This window comes from Oratosquilla oratoria, chromosome 2 (assembly GCF_046742065.1).
Source record: "Oratosquilla oratoria isolate Oo_2021 chromosome 2, ASM4674206v1, whole genome shotgun sequence".
In the NCBI taxonomy this organism is placed as follows: Eukaryota; Metazoa; Arthropoda; class Malacostraca; order Stomatopoda; family Squillidae; genus Oratosquilla; species Oratosquilla oratoria.
In genome coordinates, this window is record NC_134778.1 from 14,750,801 (window position 1) to 14,772,501 (window position 21,701).

At 40.8% G+C, this 21,701-nt stretch overlaps 1 protein-coding gene across 7 annotated transcripts in view; it reads right to left on the minus strand.

Moving 5' to 3' along the window:
* The window catches only part of LOC143037054 (uncharacterized), a 262,443-nt gene that overhangs the window by 198,444 nt on the left and 42,298 nt on the right, over window positions 1–21,701 (minus strand). For all 7 annotated transcript variants that reach the window (XM_076205173.1, XM_076205210.1, XM_076205194.1 and 4 more), the window contains exons 8-11: window positions 20,274–20,407; window positions 11,703–14,265; window positions 11,369–11,512; window positions 6,744–6,851 (exon numbers count right to left, since the gene is read on the minus strand). In XM_076205173.1, the coding sequence (XP_076061288.1) occupies window positions 6,744–6,851; window positions 11,369–11,512; window positions 11,703–14,265; window positions 20,274–20,407 (2,949 nt within the window). The remainder of the gene's footprint in view (window positions 1–6,743; window positions 6,852–11,368; window positions 11,513–11,702; window positions 14,266–20,273; window positions 20,408–21,701) is intronic.

The window sequence follows — 21,701 nt, forward strand, 5'->3', positions numbered from 1 at the left end:
CCACTTTGATCCTAAAGATGAGTTTAAACAACTTGCATGCCTATTGGAATTTAAGTTGGAATCTGGCCTCTCATACTTGGAATATTGTTCAGAACTTAGGAAACTATTCAGCAACAGGCCTCAGAATAATTTTCATTTCCTATTCAAATTCCTAGAGTTCATGCATAACACCCCTCTTCCTTCCAATCCATCATGGCATAAGTACAGAGGTTTCAAAAACAATCAGATAGTCACTCAATGGTAAATCCCCATGGGTCTCAACTAACAACCTCGGTGTAAACTATGTCAAGGGAGATGTAGCAAATCTCTTTGATTTCGCCATGTTTTATATGGCATTGCTCATAATGTGTGTGAGAGAGGTCCAGCAAGTTGACATTGATATAACACCTCCCCCATCTAAATACATCTTTGACATAACAGACAAATGCAGGATAGATTCAGCAAAGCCCAACTAGCTAGAATAAATACAATTTCTTCCATAAACAACACACCAACTCACTAACCCCCATAACACAAAAGCACCATTTAACAACCACCTTGGCACCACCTGGTGTGATTTTCACAAATCTAATTCCCACAATACTCAGGACTGCAGACAACTCCCAAGACAAAATACAATGTGTTCTATTCACAACACATTTTCACACTCAGATGCAGATTGCAGAGCCCAACAATCAGGACCCACCTACACACAACACACATGAATGAACCACTGAGTCAACAGTTGTCAACTAGAGTTCTGCAGGCTGTTGAATAAGAGGAAAATTCTCAACAGTACAAGTAAAGCAAGAAGCCTGGGTTGTATCGAGTGGAGGGGGAGCACTTCTGGTTGCCCAAAATGATCTCTGTGCAGTGTTGAACATATCTACCATGAGAAAATGCCAGGGAATCAAGGCAGATCAGGAGAAAACAGTGACGAGTTTGATTCAAATGTCAACATAAATGCAGAGCCCTCTGGAGGCGCTATACCAAAACTAAATGTAAATAGATGCTTTGAAACCCCAAGAAAGATGGGTAGATTATACAGCTATGGCCTATTTTCTGGCTTTGATAAGTGCAAAAGAAGAAATTTGAGTAGAATCATAGATATGGAAAAGATGAGTTTAAATAGAAACTCGTGGGAGAGAGAATTCATGGAATTAAGGAAAGATATTGTGGTTTTAAGGAAACACTATTTTGAAGTCAACAGAGAAGCATGTGAACTAAAGAAGACTAATTCCGAAATAAATAACGAGTTAAGTGAATGAAAAAAAAAAAAGTAAACAGCAACACTTGACCAATACACAGTGAATTGTTCCTTTACATTTCTTGCCTTCATATCTCACTGTCAGTATATGTTTATATGCTGACAGATGTACAATATACATATACCAAAGGCTTTTTCCCACCTACAAAGGAGCTAACCCCCCCCCTCCGTGTAAGGAGGAAAAAGCCTTGGGTATATGTATGTACAAATGAGGTAGCCAAAAAACAAAGGCATAAAATCCATTCCCACCCATTCCATCCCCACATACTCCACTCCCATCCACCACCCTCCCTCCTTATTATCTTTGCTCCTCCTGGACGATGGGTCATCCCTGCATCTCATCCACTGCCCTGGGTCAGAAGGAGTGTTGCAGGATACAGCATATCTACAGCAACACCAATTCATTAAATCAGCAACTCCTCTCTGTCCCCTTATGCAGAAATGGAGAAGACAGGGAGAAACCCCTTCGGGCTGTGTCAATCTGATTTTTCACACATATTCCCTCACCCCCACCCATCCCCCACCCACTCCACCTCATGCATCACAACATCATCCATACACAACTATTCTCCATTTACCCCTATCTTCTGTCTTCTCTCATCCTTCCTCAACAGACATTCCCCTTTCCCAATGCTCCTTTTACCCCATCTATTTATCTCATCCTTGGTCGCCCCCTCATGTTCACTCCTTCCACCTCTGCCTTCCACACCACTCTTACTAATCTATCTTCACTCATTCTTTCCATGTGTCCAAACCATCCTAATACTCTTTCATCAACCTTATCTTCCAACTCCATTTCCACCCTCGTTCTCACCTCCTCATTTCTCACTCTATCCAGTCTAGTAGCCCCTATCATACTTCTCAGGCACCTCATCTCAAACACATTCAAACACCTCTCTTCCTCTCTTATGTTCCATGTTTCTGCCCCAGTGATGTCAGCACAATCACTCCTTCATACAACCTCCTCTTAACATACATTCCCAAATTTCTATTTCTCATTATATTTTCTAATCCCCCAAGGTATTTACTTGCTTCTCTCAATGTAAATTCTACCTCCACCTCCACTCCTCCCTTTCAGCCACATATATACCCTTCTAAAATTTTACATAAGAAAAACATCAAATGTAAATGTCAAATAGAGAGCCAATCTTACACCATGTCCCTTTAATTATGGACATTGCCCGCTCAAGATACTTTTATAAAAAACTAATTAAAAACAGTATGTGATACTGTATGACACTTTTACTTCACCAGTAAGTTGTGTTTACTTCAAATGATTTTTCCATAAGTTTTTGCAGTTATAAAAAAAATTAAATTACTAGTGTACCAACATTCTTCATAATAAAATCATGGAACAGCAGAGAAAAGTATCTTGAGTTGGAGGATGTAGTCAGAGGTATAGACAGATCTAGATGTATCAGAATTGTTGGATGGTGAGAAGACCACATTACATCATAAAAGATAAGTCAAGAACATAAAAGGCAAAATGGCAGAGAAATTACCTCCATGATTATGGTAAAGGACTTGAATGCAACTGATAAGATTGACAACATGTTTAGATTAGGACAATATAAGAAGAATAGTTTACATCAAATGCAAATGGAGTTGAAGTTGCAAGTCATATTAAATGAGGTAATCAGCAAGTCTGAAGTCAGTAGCAAAATAGATTCAAAACATCTGCATTACGAAGATGAAACTGAGTATGAATGTGCGAGAGCAAGGAAACTAGTAAAGGAAGAAGCATTTTTTCCTTTATTTGAGTTTTCAAACAGCTTGAAGAAATGGTTTCAAACGAGATAAAAGGGCAATACAGAACAGGAAGCAATACAAGGGTAAAAGTAACTTATGCTAATCTAGATGGTTTACTATGATTACTTGATGGTATAAAAGGCTAATATTCTATGCTTAGTGGAGACCAAGTTCACAAGAAATGTTGATCTACACCTAGGAAATAATAGAGACATCACCTAGAGGAGAGAGTGACAGTAGGCTGGAAGTGAGCATTAAGGATGAGAAACTGGAGGCTGAAACTTAAGGGTTGAACAGAAGAGACCTCATGGTAGCATACATGAGTGTAGTTGGGAAGGCTTATCGGAGGATCTTGATTGAAAGAATTAGGAGAAGAACAGAGGGAGTAATCGGTGAGGAACAATGTAGATTTAGGACAGGTAGGGGTTGCGTAGATCAGATTTTTGTGGTAAAACAGATATGTGAGAAAGCTATAGGAAAGGGGAAGGATGTTATTTGGGCTTTTATGGATTTGGAAAAGGCTTATAAAAGGGTAGACAGGAAGGCACTGTGGGAGGTTTTGCAGATATAGAGGATAAGAGGAGAGCTTCTAGGAGCTGTTAGGAGTTTTTACAAGAGTATTAGAGCATGTGGCAGGATTAGAAATGGAGAGAGAGTGAGTGGTTCGAGGTAAAAGTGGGACTTTCTCAGGGATGTGTTATGTCACCCTGGCTGATCAACTTATACATGGATGGAGTGGTGCAAGACGTAAATGCAAGGGTGGTGGGTCAGGGATTGGAGATGGTTAAAGAAAATGGAGAAAAGTGGGAGGTGAGCCAGCTGATGTTTGTGGACGACACTGCGCTTGTAGCAGGGTCAAAGGAGGGATTGAGGAAGTTGGTGACAGAGTTTGGGAGAGTGTGTGAAAGAAGTAAGTTGAAGATAAATGTGGGTTAAAGTAAGGTGATGAGATGTATAAGGGGTGAAAGTGGCAGCAGACTGGAAGTGAGCATTAAGGGAGAGCGACTGAAGGAAGTGGATAGTTTTAGATACTTGGGTGCGAATGTGGCCAGAAAGGGAGGAGTGGAGGTGGAGGTGGAATGTAGACTGAGAGAAGTGAGTAAACACCTTGGTGGATTAAAAGTGTAATGAGAAATAGACATTTGGGAATGGATCCTAAGAGGAGATTGTATGGAGTGATTGTGCCAACAGTACTGTATGGGGCAGAAACATAGAACATAAGAGAGGAAGAGAGAGTTTGAATGTGTTTGAGATGAGGTGTCTGAGAAGCATGATAGGGGTTACTAGGCTAGATAGAGTGAGAAATGAGGAGGTGAGGATGAGAACAGGGGTGGTAAAGGAGTTGGGAGATAGGGTGGATGAAAGACTATTGGGATGGTTTGGACACATGGAAAGAATGAGTGAAGAAAGACTAATAAAAGAGGTATGGAAGGCAGATGTGGAGGCAGTGAACACGAGGGGGCGACCTAGGATGAGATGGATGGATGGGGTGAAAGGGGCTTTGGGGAAGAGAGGAATATCTGTTGAGGAAGGACGGGAGAGGACAGAAGACAGGGGTGAATGGAAAATGGTTGTATATGGATGATGTTGTGATGCATGGGGTGGAATGGATGGGGGGATAGGGGGTGAGGTAGTATGTGTGAGAAAAATTTAACGCAGCATGAAAGGATTTCTCCCAGTCTTCTCCTTCTCCTTTTCTGCATGAGGGGACGGAGAGGGGGGTTGCCGATTTAATGAAGTGGCCTTGCTGTGGATGTGCTGTGTCTTGCAACACTGTTTCTGACCCAAGGCAGTGGACATGATACAGGGATGACCCGTCATCCAGGAGATGCCAAGTTAAGAGGGAGGATAGAGGGTGAAGGGGAGTGGAGTGTACTGGGGATGGAATGGGTGGGAATGATTTTTATGCCTTTGTGTTTTGGTTACCTCCCTTGTAAGGGGGAAAAAGCCCTTGGTATATGTATGTATATATATATATATATATATATATACAGGTAAACGTCGACTTACGATGGCATTAGGTTTCGATAGAACCATCGTAAGACGATCTCATCGTAAGTCGATCCCCACTCTGTTCCGTGGTCACTGTACCTAGCCTACCTGTATATTAACCACCAGAGATACTGAATATAGCCTATTAAACATGTACAGTAGTTTATTTAATTATTTTTATCCTTTTTACCATATTCAAACACTATAATATGTATTTTCAGTACGGAACTTAAATCTCGCGGGCAGCAGCCAATGCCAGCCGTACAACGTGACGTAATAATACTCGCATCATAAAATATAGTCACCGCATATATCGATCGTTCTCTCTTTCACCCGCGAATTTTGAAAACCACAGAGAATGAATCATTTGAGAGAATGTAAAAACACAGGGGCGACTACAATAAATATAATCAAGACGCCGATATGGCAGCGTCGCGAATCCACTTGCTCCTCATGACGCCTACGTGTGCGGCACCGTATGGAAGGGGTTAAATTATCATATCATGTCGTCGTCGTCGTCATCGTAAAGTCGAACAATCGTAAGTCGCGGCCATCGTAAGTCGACGTTTACCTGTATATATAAATATATATATATATATATATATATATACATAGATATACAGACGCTCCTCTACTTACGTTCATTCGTTTTACGTTTTTTTCATTTTATGTTTGAACTGACTGTAAAAAAATTTGTAAAAAAAAAAAAAAATTGCAAGTGAATTTTTGAGTTTAGCGCGCTCTCCGTAGTATGAGACATTCAAACGATACTTACGCATGACGCTGCGTCCATTGTTTACATGGCACAAACGACAGACTGAACGTGCCTTGCCTCCTCCTCCTCCTCCTCCCCCTCCTCCTTCTCCTCCACCATCTCACTTTATGTTGCTTGAATTTAATTTATTTGAAATTAATGTTATTATTTTACAATGTTACAAGCTGCGGGCTTCGCCCTTTCCGGCTTCGCAAACGGCGGCCTATGGCTGCAGCTTTCCGCGCTCTAATCCCTCGTTTTCCCCTTTGGCCTCAGCCTCGGGGCGGAACCCCAACACGGGATCCCCAGCACGAAGAAGAACGCGAAGAACATGAAGTAGAATGCGAAGAAGAAAGCGAAGGAGAATGAGAAGAAGAACGCGAAGAACACGAAGAAAAACGCAAAGAAGAACGCGAGGAAGAATACCACCTGACCCCGACTTACCCAAGCGCTTTTTCAAGAATATTTTTAGGACAAAGTGTCACTGTAATACCACCTATCCCCAACTTCCACAGCGTTTTTTAGAAGAATATTTTTATTTAGACTTAGATGTTTATATATAATTATTTAGGGGTGTTTTATAAGATACATTAATAGAATTTATGGATGTGTAGTACAGTATGAACGGTCATACATTACTGGAACGTACAGTAACAACTTATGTTCATTTTCACATTACGTTCGGCCGTTCGGAACGTAACTAAAATGTAAGTTGAGGAGTGTCTGTGTATATATATATATATATATACATATATATACATATTTATTTATATATATATATATATATATATATATACACATACACATTTACATATACATATAATGTATATATACATATGTATGCATATACTTATAGATATATATATATATATATATATATATATACATATGTATGCATATACATATATATATATATATATATATATATATATATATATCAAAGCAACAATTATCATTATTACACATGTACAACTAACCAAATAAAAAGCATGTGTAGCTTACCTTAAGAGATGAAATAATGAAATTCTGCAGCCCTTCCACAACTAGTTTTTTCAAGATAGTAGTTGAGTCACTCTTGAGTTTTACATTTTCTATAAAGGCCTCTAAGTTCTGTTGATAAAAGAAACAAAATAAACAATAACATTTACCAATAGCAACACATTCTGAACTATAGATACAACTCAAAAAGAATGTGCTGTTTTTTTGTTTTGTTTTTTACAAAAAAAATGTTTTTTATAAAATAAAAAAATAAATGGATGTATATATATATTTTTTTACTATTTTGTTTTATGCAGCTCCTGCCACTTATCCACCACTACTACAACCACAGCCATCAACCAGCAGGGATTCTACTGCTTCAAGCAACATCCCTACATTCCAGCTTGAGTCAGATGATTCAGAAACGGAATATTCTGAGGGCTTAATTGATGAACTGCCCAGCCCCGGTGGCTGGCCCCAGATTTCCCCATCTGACATGGAGGAGCCTGAAGAGGAACAGCAGGAACCACAGGAATTGGACTGATGGAGTCAGAAGTTCAGAGCCTACTATATCTACAATGTCTGAGTCTGATGGAGAATATAGGAGGGATACAAGGCAACTTACTAAATTGGATGGAGGACTTCCTGAATGGCAGAAAGATGAGTGTAGTATTCAGAGAAAAATATTCAGGTTGGAAGGAGGTGATTAGTGGAGTTCCACAAGGATCTGTATTGGTTCCAATAATACTTAAATATACCAAGGCTTTTTCTCCCTTACAAGAGAGGTAGCCAAAAAGGAAAAGGCATAAAATCATTCCTACCCATTCCATCCCTGAATACACTCCACACCCCTCCACCCTCCCTCTCATCTTAGCACCTCCTGGATGACAGGTCATCCCTGCACCTTGTCCACTGCCCTGGGTCAGAAGCAGTGTCGCAAGACACAGCACATCCACAGCAAGACTGCTTCATTAAATCGGCGACCCCCCCCTCTCTGTCCCCCCATGCATAAAAGGAGAAGACGGGGAGAAATCCCTTCAGGCTGCGTCAAATTTTTCTCACACATACTACCTCACCCCCCATCCCCCCCGCCCATTCCACCTCATGCATCACAACATCATCCATATACAACCATTCTCCATTCACCCCTGTCTTCTGTCCTCTCCCGTCCTTCCTCAACAGACATTCCCCTCTTCCCCTAAGCCCCCTTCACCCCATCCATCCATCTCATCCTAGGACATCCCTTCATGTTCACTCCCTCCACATCTGCCTTCCATACCTCTTTTACTAGTCTTTCTTCATTCATTCTTTCCATGTGTCCAAACCATCCCAATACTCTTTCATCAACCCTATCTCCCAACCCCCTTTCCACCCCTGTTCTTCTCCTCACCTCCTCATTTCTCACTCTATCTAGCCTAGTAACCCCCATCATACTTCTCAGACACCTCATTTCAAACACATTCAAACTCCTTCTCTCTTCCTCTCTTATGTTCCATGTTTCTGCCCCATACAGTGCTGTTGGCACAATCACTCCTTCATATAGTCTCCTCTTAGCATCCATTCCCACATGTCTATTCCTCGTTACACTTTTTAATCCACCAAGGCATTTACTCGCTTCTCTCAATCTACATTCTACCTCCATCTTTACTCCACCTTTTCCTGCCACATTTGCACCCAAGTATCTAAAACTATCCACTTCCTTCAGTCACTCTCCCTTAACCACTTCACTCTGGGCCAAAATCTCGCGGGCAGCATTAGCTGCAAGACGTACGATGTTGCGTCATAATACATCATAAAAAATAGTCACCACTTATATCGATCATTCTCTCTTTCACCCGTGAATTTTGATAACCATAGAAAATGTGATGAAGCCAGTTTAGAGAGTATGTCAGTTATGCAGGGACAACTACAATAAATATAATCAAGACGCCGATATGGCAGCCTCGCGTATCCACTTGCTCCTCATGCCGCCTACGTAGGCGGCACCGTATGGAAGAGGTTAACCCCTTCCATACGGTGCCGCCTACGTAGGCGTCATGAGGAGCAAGTGGATTTGCAACGCTGCCATATCGGCGTCTTGATTATATTTATTGTAGTCGCCCCTGTATTTTTACATTCTCCCAAATGTGCCCTGAATCCCATTCTCTGTGGTTTTCAAAATTCGCGGGTGAAAGAGAGAACGATCGATATAAGCGGTGACTATATTTTATGATGCGAGTATTATTACGACACGTCGTACGGCTGGCATTGGCTGCTGCCCGCGAGATTTAAGTCCGGAGTGAAGTGGTTAATGTTCACTTCCAGACTACTGTCACTTTCACACCTTGTACATCTCATCACCTTACTTTTATTCACATTTATCTTCAGCTTTCTTCTATCACACACTCTCCCAAACTCTGCCACCAACTTCCTCAATCCCTCCTCCGATCCTGCTACAAGCACAGTGTCGTCCGCAAACAACAGCTGGCTCACCTCCCACTTTTCTCTATTTTCTTTAACCATCTCCAATCCCTGACCCACTACCCTTGCATTTACCTCTTGCACTACCCCATCCATGTATAAGTTGAACAGCCAGGGCGACATAACGCATCCTTGACGAAGTCCCATCTTTACCTCGAACCACTCACTCTCTCCATTTCTAATCCTGACACAAGCTCTACTACCCTCATAAAAACTCTTGACAGCTCCTAGAAGCTTTTCTCCTATCCCGTATATCCGCAAAACCTCCCACAGTGCCTTTCTGTCTACCCTGTCATAAGCCTTTTCCAGGTCCATAAAGACCCAAAAAACATCCTTCCCCTTTCCTATAGCTTTCTCACATATGTCTTACCACAAAAATCTGATCTACACAACCTCTACCCGTCCTAAATCCACACTGTTCCTCACCAATTACTCCCTCTGTTCCTCTCCTAATCCTCTCAATCAAGATCCTCCCATAAGCCTTCCCAACTACACTTAACAAGCTAATCCCTCTGAAACTACTACATTCACACTTGTCCCCTTTTCCCTTGTAAAGTGGAACTATACAGGCACTCCTCCAGTCCTCTGGCACTTTACCCTCTCTCCAGCAATAATGTTTGCTATTTATGTGAATGACATGGATGATGATTTGGAATGTTACATGAGCTTCTTTGCAGATAACACTAAATCATTGAGGAAAGTAAAAACCGAAATGGATTGTGAATCACTACAGGAAGACCTGAACAAGGTTTGGAAGTGGAGTCAAAAATGGGAAGTGGACTTCAACATTAAGAAGTGTAGCATAATGGAGTTCAGAAAAAGTAAAACTAGAATATCAGGACAATATAAGATTGGAACTAAGGTGGTAAAGAATGTGGGATCTGAAAAAGATCTGGGAGTAATTATCTCAAACGACTTGTCTTCTGATAAACAGATAGATACAATTGTTGGAGAATCCTATAACTTGCTAAGATCAATAAAAGTGGCATTTACCTATTTTGATGAAGAAATTATTAAAAAAAAATATTAGTCACACTGATAAGGCCTAAGACTAGAATATGTGGTGACATTGTGGTCACCCAGTACCAAAAAGAATATAAAGAAAATTGAAAGAATACAAAGAGCAACCACAAAAATGGCTCCAGCATTTTCAAACTTGTCATATGAAGAGAGACTGGCTAAATTGGCATTACTGACTTTGGAGCAAAGAAGACAGAGAGGCAACCTACTGACCATCTATAGAATCATGAAGGGCACAAAAATACTCAATAGAGAGGTCTTGTCAAATTGGGACAAGAGAAACACAAGAGGACATGGAAACAAACTCAGAAAAGATAGTTATAGAAAAGATCTGAAGAAGAACAGTTTTCCACACAGAGTGATGGACACTTGGAACAAATGGGCCAAAACAATAGTGTGTGCAAAAACCATTCACGAATTTAAGAGCAAACTAGACACTGCGTGTTATAAAGGCAGGACACCACGAGTGTAGGTCTCCTTCCCGTAAAATACAACTAGGTAGGTAAATACTTCCTCAAGTCTCTCTCCCTCAATACTCACTTCCAATATCCTGCCATTTTCTCCCCTTGTACATCTCATCACCTTACTTTTACCCACATTTATCTTCAACTTCTTTTGCACACCTTCCCAAAAACAGTCACTAACTTCCTTAATCCCTCCTCTGATCTTGCTACAAGAGCAATGTCACCAGCAAATAACGACTGGCTTATCTCTCATTTTTCTCCATTTTCTTTAACCATCTCCAATCCCCGGCCCATTACCCTTGCATTTACCTCTTGCATCACCCCATCCATGTATAAATTGAACAGCTATGGTGACACGACACATCCCTGGAGGAGTCCTACCTTTACCATAAATCACTCACTCTCTCCATTTCTAATTCTAACACAGGCTGTATTATTCTTGTAAAAACTCTTGACTGCCCTTAACAGATTTCCTCCTATCCCATATATCTGCAACACCTCCCACAGTGCCTTCCTGTCTAGCACCGAGTCCACCTTTGTATCTTGTGATGTCTTCCATTATTGTAAATACAATTAGATAGTAAATATCCTCAATCTTCTATAATCTAATATTTCCTCTTCAGTATATCTCACTTCTTCACACTACACTGTACATATTTCATCCTGTTTACTACAAATGCATAAAAAAATACCATGAGCACCCACCTTCATAACTAGCATCTTCACTTTCGAAGTTACCTCTTCTTTGTCAGTCGGCTCCGTAGAAATGTCAAGCAATTGCTTTAAATTCCTTTGCATGTCCCCTATAGTTAAAGTGATTCTGTCATCCATTTCCAGGGATGGGGTTGGCTGTATTTACAAAAGGAAAGCATTAATTCTTGATAAGGTTATCTCCAAAGCAAAACCTTCATTAGTCAGTGAAACTGTCCAAGTTTAGACAGCCTAACAATTCCTTCCAGACTTATTAGTATGTTAATACTATTTACTCACAAACTGAAAAAATGTATGATGGGAAACCCAATACAGTACTTATACATACCAATGGCTGAACTGGAATTGAGTGTGCTTGCAGGTTCTGAAGATCAAGAACTGTCTGTTGCCTCAACAACATTACTCTGAGTTCTTCATTTTCTTTATGTAATAGTTTCATTTCACCCTGTATTTTTGATAAGTAATCATTGTCTGAAGACTTACCCTCTTCGGCCATTCTTGATTGAGAAGAGGTAAAGAGACCACTACTGGTAATTGTGTCCTGAGAAGTCGATAAGGAGTCACTAGTGCTTATATCCATCTGGGATTCTTCAGTGCACTCACTTTTCTCCTCCTCCTCCTCAATGGTATGCGAGCTCAGTATCTTGTATAATTCTACTTTTTCATTCATACTTCTTTCTAATTCAACTATCCTCACTTTAAGTTCTTTCTGTAGGTAGGAAATAGATGATTTATATCTATCTAGTGTTTCTAAACTTTCATTCAATTTAAAATTAACTGCTTTCATTTCAAAAGAATCACTCCTTAAACATGAATCTCTTCTACTTTTGTCAACCTTACTTTGAGCACCGGAATCAAGATTGCTCAAAGCTTCTTTGTATGATGCTATTTCAACTTCTTGTTCTCTTATCCTGGTTTCAGAATCAGCAAGCTTTAGCTGCATCTCTAGAAGTTCAATTTGCATTTCATTCTGTTTCTGTATATTTTCTGCAAACTTGGTACAGTCAGCTTCTAAAGTCTTCCAAGACTGATCAAGGTGATGTAATCTTGTCTTCAAGCCCCTCTTTTCATTCTCTAGAGATTTTATAACGAATTGTAGTTCCTGAGTATTTGTCCTTAATTTTTTCATTTCATTCAGATACTCTTTATTCACCTTCTCTAGATTCTGAATCTGATTTTCAGAAGCTATGGGAGTCATTCCTAACTCCTCTTCCTGCCCTTGACTGGGAGATATTGCCATTTCTTCCAAGGTTTCCTCTTGTTTTCCTGAACTACAACTTGAAGTACACAGCATCCTTTCCTCTTCTCTACCTTCAGAAAAATCTATCCTAGCCTCATAAGAGGGTTTTCTTAAGCCAGTCATCTGCACATCCCTATCAAGTTGAAGTCTTAAGTCACTTAGTTCCTTTTCAAGTATTTCACATCTCTGTAAAAGTAGATCTTTCTCTGCATCACAGCTACTTTTATCCTGTTCCAAAGTTATTCTATAACTATCTGAGGTACATTTAAGTTGTTCAATCTTTTCAAGTGCCTGATTAAGTTCACCAGTGAGGTTTTCATTTTGACAACAAACCTCTTGCATTTTTTGCGTGAGATCTTTGACTTTATTTTCAAGACTAGATTTAGCAATACAAAGGTTTTGGTGTTCACTGAACAAGTTTTCAGTTTCCACTAATTTACCTGACAAGAGAGAAACTTTCTCCGAAAGCTCTGAATTCTGTTTATTACATTCCATTGTCTGATTCTCTTTTTCCTCTTTCAATGATACATATGAATTTTCTAAATCTTGATGACGAGTTCTCAGCTCTTCATATTCTTTAAGAGCATTATCTGTTCCTTCTAGCTTTCCGGTCAACTCTTCAACTTTTAGCGAGAGGCCTTGACACTGTTCCTGATATTCCTGATATTCAACTTTCAACTTTGAATTCTCTGATTCAAGTAATGTACAAGTTCCCTGAAGTTGTTCAATTTGTGGTCTTAATTTGTGCAACTCATTTTCTAACTGAACTTTTAGCTTTACCTCAGTTTCTAATTCTTCAAACGTATTTTCCAGAGTTCTAACTCTCAAACATTCAACTTGCAAATGTTCTTTTTCCACAATCAATGATTCTTTTTCATTTTGAACATTCTTTAAGAAGTTCTCCATTTTTAACTTTTCTTCACGTTCTTTTCCAAGTTCAAGACTAATCTGCTGACTTCTCTCATTCAGTTCCTTAATCTGAGAATTTTTGTCCTCTTTCTCTTGCTTCAACTTTACAATTTCATCATTACGTTCACATAACAGTTGTTTAACTGAACCATTTTCTTCTTCTAACAATGATATGCTTCTCTCAAATTGTTTCCTATGTTCTGCATATTCATTTTCTCTACACTCCTTTTCATTATTCAGTTTCTGTATAATCTCTTTACTTTTCTGTGCCTCCACAACAACCCTTTCCAGTTCCTGATGACTATTATCTATTTTCCTCTCACACTCAAAAACCTGTGTTTGTAGAAACTCGCATTTCATGTTCACTTCCTTTATATTTTCTTCTCTCTTGCACCTCTCCTCCTGCAATTCCTTTATTTTGCCTTCAAGTGTATTCCTATATTTCTCAACTTGTATTAAACTTTCTCTCAACTTCTGAAGATTCTCTATCTCTTCTCTTGCCTTGTTTAGCTCTAAACTGAGGTAAGATACCTGATTTTGTTGTGTCTCAGACTTTTGCTTCTCTACTTCCACTTGTTCTGAAAGGGACTTATTATTTGCCTCAAGATATTGCACCTTCTCTAGTAGACGCATCTGGTCCTCCTTTTGCACCTTTTCAATTTCATCAATCTGCTTTGATAGACCAGCAATTTCAATTTCATGAATCTTCTTCAGTTCCTCAAGATTTTCCGAGTGCTGTTGACTGAAGAAAATACATAAATTATTAATACTGACAAAAATAAACCACTCTAACAATAATAATAATAATACATATACCAATGGCTCCTTTCCCCTTACAAGGGAGGTAGTTAAAATACAAAGGCATAAAATCCACTTCCACCCACTCCATCCCCACATACTCCACTCCCATTCAGCCCACTCCCTTCCTTTTATCTTGGCTCCAACTGGATGACAGGACATCACTGCATGACACAGCACATCCACATCAAGGCTGCTTCATTTAATCGGCAACCCCCCACCCTCTCCATCCCCTCATGCAGAAAAAGAGATGGGGTAAAATCCCTTTGGACTGCAACAAAATACCATTCACACATACTTCCTAACCCCCTACCCACTCCCTTCCATGCATCATAGCATAATCCATACACAACCATTCTTCATTCACCCCTACCTTATGTCTTCTCCCGTCCTTCCTCAACAGACATTCCTCTCTTTTCCAATGCCCCTTTTACCCTATCCATCTATCTCATCCTTGGTCATCCCCTCATGTTCACTCCTTCCACCTCTGCCTTCCACACCTCTTTTACTAATCTTTCTTCACTCATCCTTTCCATGTGTCCAAACTATCCCAATAATCGGATCACATGAAGAATTGTCACTAGAACACCCACATGAAGAATTGTCACCCCATGAATTGTCATTTATTTCTTCAGAGGAGAGGAAGGCACCCAGATTCAAAGCATAGACATAATATCTTTGTTATTGTGTGGTAATGCAGCTGGACACATGATTAAATTCATGTTACTCTATAGAGTGAAGAGGCCCTGTGTACTTACAGGGAAGGATTTGAACCAACTGCCACTGTTAGTCAATAAAAAAGCTTGGATGATGGCTATTCTGTTCAACGACTGGTTCCATAACTGCTTTGTTCCCAAAGTAGAAAGATACTTAAGGGCAGAGGGGCTAGAATTCAAAGCATTGCTGCTAATTAATAACTGCCCAGGCCACCCCAACTCACTCAAATTCACACATCCTAACATACAGGTAGAATTTCTTCCAAAGGACACCATTCTACTAATTCAGCCCATGGATCAGGCCATCATAGCTGTGCCTAAAGCAAAATATGTGTCCCACAACTCTTCTACATTGCTAAAGGCCATTGATGAAGACTGGGTGGACATCAGAGCATGGTGGAAGAAATAAAACATAGCAGACTGCATAGCCATAGTGAATACATGCCATGTTGAACTCTCTTCAAAATGTGTTAACTCTTGCTGGAAAAAAAAAAAACGTGGCCTTCAGTTGTCAATGACTTCACTGGCTTTCCAACTTCTGATGCTGAAGTTTTCAAGATAAAAAACTTGACTAGGCTTGTGAGCGTTGAAAGGTATTCTGACATGCAAGATCATGAAATTTGTAATGAACTGCTGGGCCATGCAGGAGAAGATTTAACAGAGGAAGAGTTAGAAGAATTACTTAGAGAAGAAGATGCAAAGGAGGAGCAAGAACAAACACAAGAGGAGGGAACACCACAAGCATGGATGCTGGACAAATTAGGAGAAATACAAAAAAGCACAAGGAACACCATTTCCTTTATCATGTCTTATGACCCATCCCTTGACATACATACATACATACATACATACATATACCAAGGCTTTTTCCCCCTTACAAGGGAGGTAGCCAAAAAGGGAAAGGCATAAAAACACTCCCACCCATTTCATCCCTACATACACTCCACATACCTCCCACCCTCCATCTCATCTGAGCACCTCCCGGATGACGGGATCCCTTGACAGAGCTATAAAAATGAAGAATGGGTTTGAAGCTGTATTTGCTCTCTACAATGAAATTATAAAAGAGCTCAAGTGTGAAAGGGAACAGCTTTCAATAACCATGTATTTCTTCAAGAAGCAACCCAGCACCCTTACACAGCCACAGCCACCACCATCAGACAAGACCGGACTGACGGCAATGGCGGTGGACTCATCACCCTGATCCACCATTCCATCTGTTTTGTGGACACAAGTGCCACAACCAAAATTCTCCTCCCTACCACAGATAACACAACAGAAACCCAATCCATTCGTATCCGCACAGGCAACAATTCAACACTAACAATAGTTAACATGTACATTCCCCCCCAATCATCCCCCACAGTTCCAAACACCTTCAGACCTCAACTCAGCCAACTAACCTCAATCCCCAACCTGATCATGGGTGGTGACTTCAACGCCAAGTCGTCTGCCTGGTTTGTCGACAACCCTGACACAGACAGAGGGCTTGATATACAGACTCAATTCGACTCATTGACTATCATGAACAACACGCATAATCATACACATATCCCACACCAAGCCCTCTACACTCCCTCCTCTCCTGATATCACCTTTTGCTCCCCCTGCCTAACCCCAACAACATCATGGAGAGTGGTCGGAGCCCTTGGTTCTGACCACCTTCCAATCATCATCACCACCAAAACAAGATGCACCCCAGCTGGCCACAGACACACTTACACCAATTACAAGAGAGCTAACTGGGAAGCCTTTAATGAAGAGACAGAACAACATTTTGAAACACTTAACAGTACACCAATCACAAACATAAACAATGCTGTGCACGCTTTTAATACAATCATACAAAACGCAGACAAGAGATACATCCCTAGAGGCAACAGAAAATCACACAACCCCAACTTCACACCAGAAATCCAAGGCCTCATCAGACAACGTGACACACTTAAACACGATACCCCCACACCTATCCCTCAAAACATAGCAGACCAAATACAAACACTAAACACTGTGATTGCCAATAAAATACATGAACAAAAAACACAAAATTGGCAAAACTTTATCAATACACTTGATCACAAAACAAACACCAGCAAATTGTACAAAACACTCAACAGCATCACACTATCCAACACTAACACTACACGCTCTCACGCAGCAATAATCACAACAACAGATAATCTACCCTCAAACAGACAACAAGCAAACGCACTCATACGTCATTTTGCACAGACGAGCCATCTTACATCTCACCCTGACGACCGACGCACCATTCGACGTAAGAAAGACTTTCCCACAGACTCAGACTATACACCCTTCATAGACAGTCAGACAAAACTCATATTGCATAGTCTCAAGCACTCATCTGCCTGTGGCCCTGATAACATAAGCAACATACACCTAAAACACATTGGACCACAAGGTATACACGCACTCACAAACATTGCAAACTACAGCTATTCACACAACACAATACCCGACATCTGGAAGCATGGTAAAATAATCACCATTCCAAAACCGAACAAAGACCCAACAATCCCAACATCGCACCGCCCAATCACACTTCTCTGCACGCCTAATACTTAAACTTGTCACACCATATATTCCCCTTGCTGACTCACAACACGGTTTTAGGCCACTACACTCCACAAACACTCTTCTGACAAACCTCACACAAAGAATTTTAGATGGCATCAATTCAGATAGGCCCCACCACAGAACACTTCTTATAACATTGGACATTAGTAAAGCTTTTGATGCTATCCCCCGCCACAACCTAACAAATAAAATATATAACACAGACATGCACAATAACACCAAAAGATGGCTGGCCAATTATCTGGCAGGCAGGAATGCTCATGTGTCATATAATGGCCAATCATCGCACATCAGAAACATTAAGAACGGAGTACCACAGGGCTCGGTTCTATCCCCCACATTATTTAATCTATACATGCATGACTTACCCACGCCAGACACCTCAGACATACAAATCTCTTCCTACGCAGACGACATAACAATCACGTGCATACATCGTAACACAGACAAAGCTGCAGAAATAATCCAGCCTTACCTTGACACACTCAACACATGGTTCATCACAAACAGACTCAAAATAGCTCCAACCAAATCTACAGCAACACTTCTCACCAACTGGACAAAAGAACACAAATACATACCTCATCTCTACATCAACAACACTCTAATACCACACACAAACACACCGAAAATTCTTGGTGTAACATACGATACATCCATGTCTTTCAAACAACACCTCACAAACATAAAAAACAAATGCACACCTAGACTTAACGCACTTAAGTCAATCACTGGAACAACATTTGGACAAAACAAAGAAACTAATATAACAATATACAAACAATGCATACGCTCAGTGATGAATTATGCGAGTCCTGCATGGGCTCCTAATCTCAGTGAGACACACCACAACACCCTTCAAATCATACAAAACAAAGCCCTAAAAACAATTACAGGCTGCACAAATACATCACCTACAGACCATTTACACCATGAAACAAAAGTCCTCAAAGTCAAGGACCACCTCGACATGAGAGGCACACAAACACTTGCTGCAGCCACCACAAACACATCACACCCGCTACACTACATAGCAGAACACCCACACACACCAAGAAACATTAAAACTACACCCAAAGACCTTTATTACACACAGATACTCTCTTCTCTTCCTCCACAACCACCAAATACCAGCCTCCGGAAACATATTCATAATCATATCACTCACCGCTCCATTAACACACTGAAAGACAACACACTGCTGCATGCCAGACCCCCTGATATCCACCCTTCTGAATCCTCTCTCCCACGTAAGGACAGAGTCCACTTGGCCAGACTGCGATGCGGTCACCACCCAGCACTTCTAAGCTACCAGAAGAGGCTGGACGACCGTGTTGTGAACAGCTGCCCAGGATGTAACACTTCACCCCATACCATACAACACATAATGGAAGACTGCATTATACACAATCATGCACGCAAACAACACAACATACACTCTATAAAGGATTTGTGGGAAAACCCAGTTTCGGCTGTGGCCTTCCTTGGAGACGGGACCGGACAGACAGTACAACAACAACAACATCTGGCAAGTACTAAGTAAAACATATTCATGTACATAACTGTTTTATATTTCTGTGATCGACTCCAGATATGGTGAAAATAGTTAATAATAATGTTAATAATAAGGAGCAAAACAAAAAGGAGCAAATATCAGCATATTCACGCAATATATCTTTATAAAAAAGTATTCATACATTTGGCCACTTGGGGGATATCAGAAACATAACCCTCATGAATAACAAGGGATTGCTGCATACATACATACACCAAGGACTTTTTTCCCCTTACGAGGGAGGTACCCAAATTTGAAAGCATAATTCCACTCCCACCCATTCGATCCCCACACATCCACTCCCATTCACCATCCCTCCCTCTTTTCTTGGCTACTCCTGGATGATGGGTCATTCCTGCATCTCACCCACTGCCTTGAGTCAGAAGCAGTGTAGCAAGACACAGCACATCCACAGTAAGGAAGCTTCATTTATTCAGCGACCCCACTCTCTATCCCTTCATGCAGAAAAAGAGATGAGGAGAAATAATTTTGGGCTGTGTCTAAATAACATTCACACATAACAACTCCCTAAACCCCCCCTTCCCCCCACCCACTCTCTTCTATGCATCGCAGCATCATCCATACACGACCATTCTTTTCTGTCTTATTCCTTCCTTCCTTAACAGGCATAATAACAATAATAATTCTATCAATATACCATGAGGCATAAAACATAAAGGAGGGTCAGTCATAGTATAAAAGTAGGATCATTCCTCTACAAGAAGATTTTTCTCTATCATAGAAAAATTATGTCTGTCCAGTCTGTAGGGGTATCCCAAAACAGTCTCTAAAGCATTGGCTGCATGCTAACATGCAATCACTACTGCATAACATGCAGTCAATACCCAAGCAATTCCTATATTATACATACATACATACATATACCAAGGCTTTTTTCCCCCTTACCAGGGGGGTAGCCAAAAAGGACAAGGCACAAAAACATTCCCACCCATTTCATCCCCGAAAACACTCCACACCCCTCCACCCATCTTAGCACCTCCTAGATGACGGGTCATCCCTGCACCCTGTCCAATGCCCTGGGTCAGAAGCATAAATCAATAAATCAATCTAAAAACAGATTACCTCATTTGTTCTTTAATTGTAGCAATTTGTTTTCCAAACTGTTCTCCCAGAAGTTCTTCTTGTTCCTTATGCTTAACTTTGGTTTCTTCTAGCTGAGTCGTTAACTGCTGCAATTCCTTCATTAGAGATTGAATCTAGAATATCAAAAGATCCATTTCAGATTACTTTCAAAAGATCCATTGAAGATTACTGAAGAGTAATCACTTATTTTCTGACATTCAGTAAAACTCTCTTTAACTTGTTCATTTTACTTAAGTTTATAATAAATACTCACAATAATATTTTGATCTAAAACATAAAACAGTAAAGGGGCCCCAGTTCTAGGTTATGAGAAACTATTTCAAACAAATTTGGTTCAAAAGCTCATACACTCCATTCGTAGCAAGTCTATGGCCTCATTACAGTATCTGTATATCTGGATAACCTGATATTTGTTCAGGAGTGGGTCATTTATATTACATCCAAAACTAGAGAGTGATGATAGTCACTTACACTGACCATTCATATATTTGAACTAAAGGTAGATACATACATATACCAAAAGGCATTTTCCCCCTTACATGAGGGGGCGTCCTAGGATGAGGTGGATGGATGGGGTGAAGGGGGCTTTGGGGAAGAGGGGAATGTCTGTTGAGGAAGGATGGGAGAGGACAGAAGACAGGGGTGAATGGAGAATGGTTGTATATGGATGATGTTGTGATAGCATGAGGTGGAATGGGCGGGTGGATGGGGAGTGAGGTTGTATGTGTGAGCAAAATTTGACGCAGCCCGAAGGGATATCTCCCCGTCCTCTCATTTTATGCAATGGGGGGACGGAGAGGGGGGGTTGCCGATTTAATGAAGCGGCGTTGCTGTGGATGTGCTGTGTCTTGCGACACTGCTTCTGACCCAGGGCAGTGGACAAGGTGCAGGGATGACCCATCATTCAGGAGGTGCTAAGATGAGAGGGAGGGTGGAGGGGTGTGGAGTGTATTCAGGGATGGAATGGGTGGGAATGATTTTATGCCTTTTTCTTTTTGGCTACCCCCCTTGTAAGGGGGAAAAAGCCTTGGTATATGTATGTACAAAGGAGGTAGCCAAAAAACAAAGGCATAAAATCCACTCCCACCCATTCCATCCCCTACTACTCCACTCCCATTCACCACCCTCCCTCCCTCTTATCTTGGCTCCTCCTGGATGATGGGTCATCCCTACATCTCACCTACTGCCCTGGGTCAGAGGCAGTGTTGCAAGACACCACACATCCACAGCAAAGCCATTTCATTAAATCAGTGACCCACTCTCTCTGTCCCCTCATGCAGATTAAAGAGAAGACAGGGAGAAATCCCTTCGGGCTGCATCAAATTATTTTTCACACATCCTCCCTCACCCCTCATCCCCCACCCACTCCCCCTCAAGCATCACAGCATCATCCATACACAACCATTC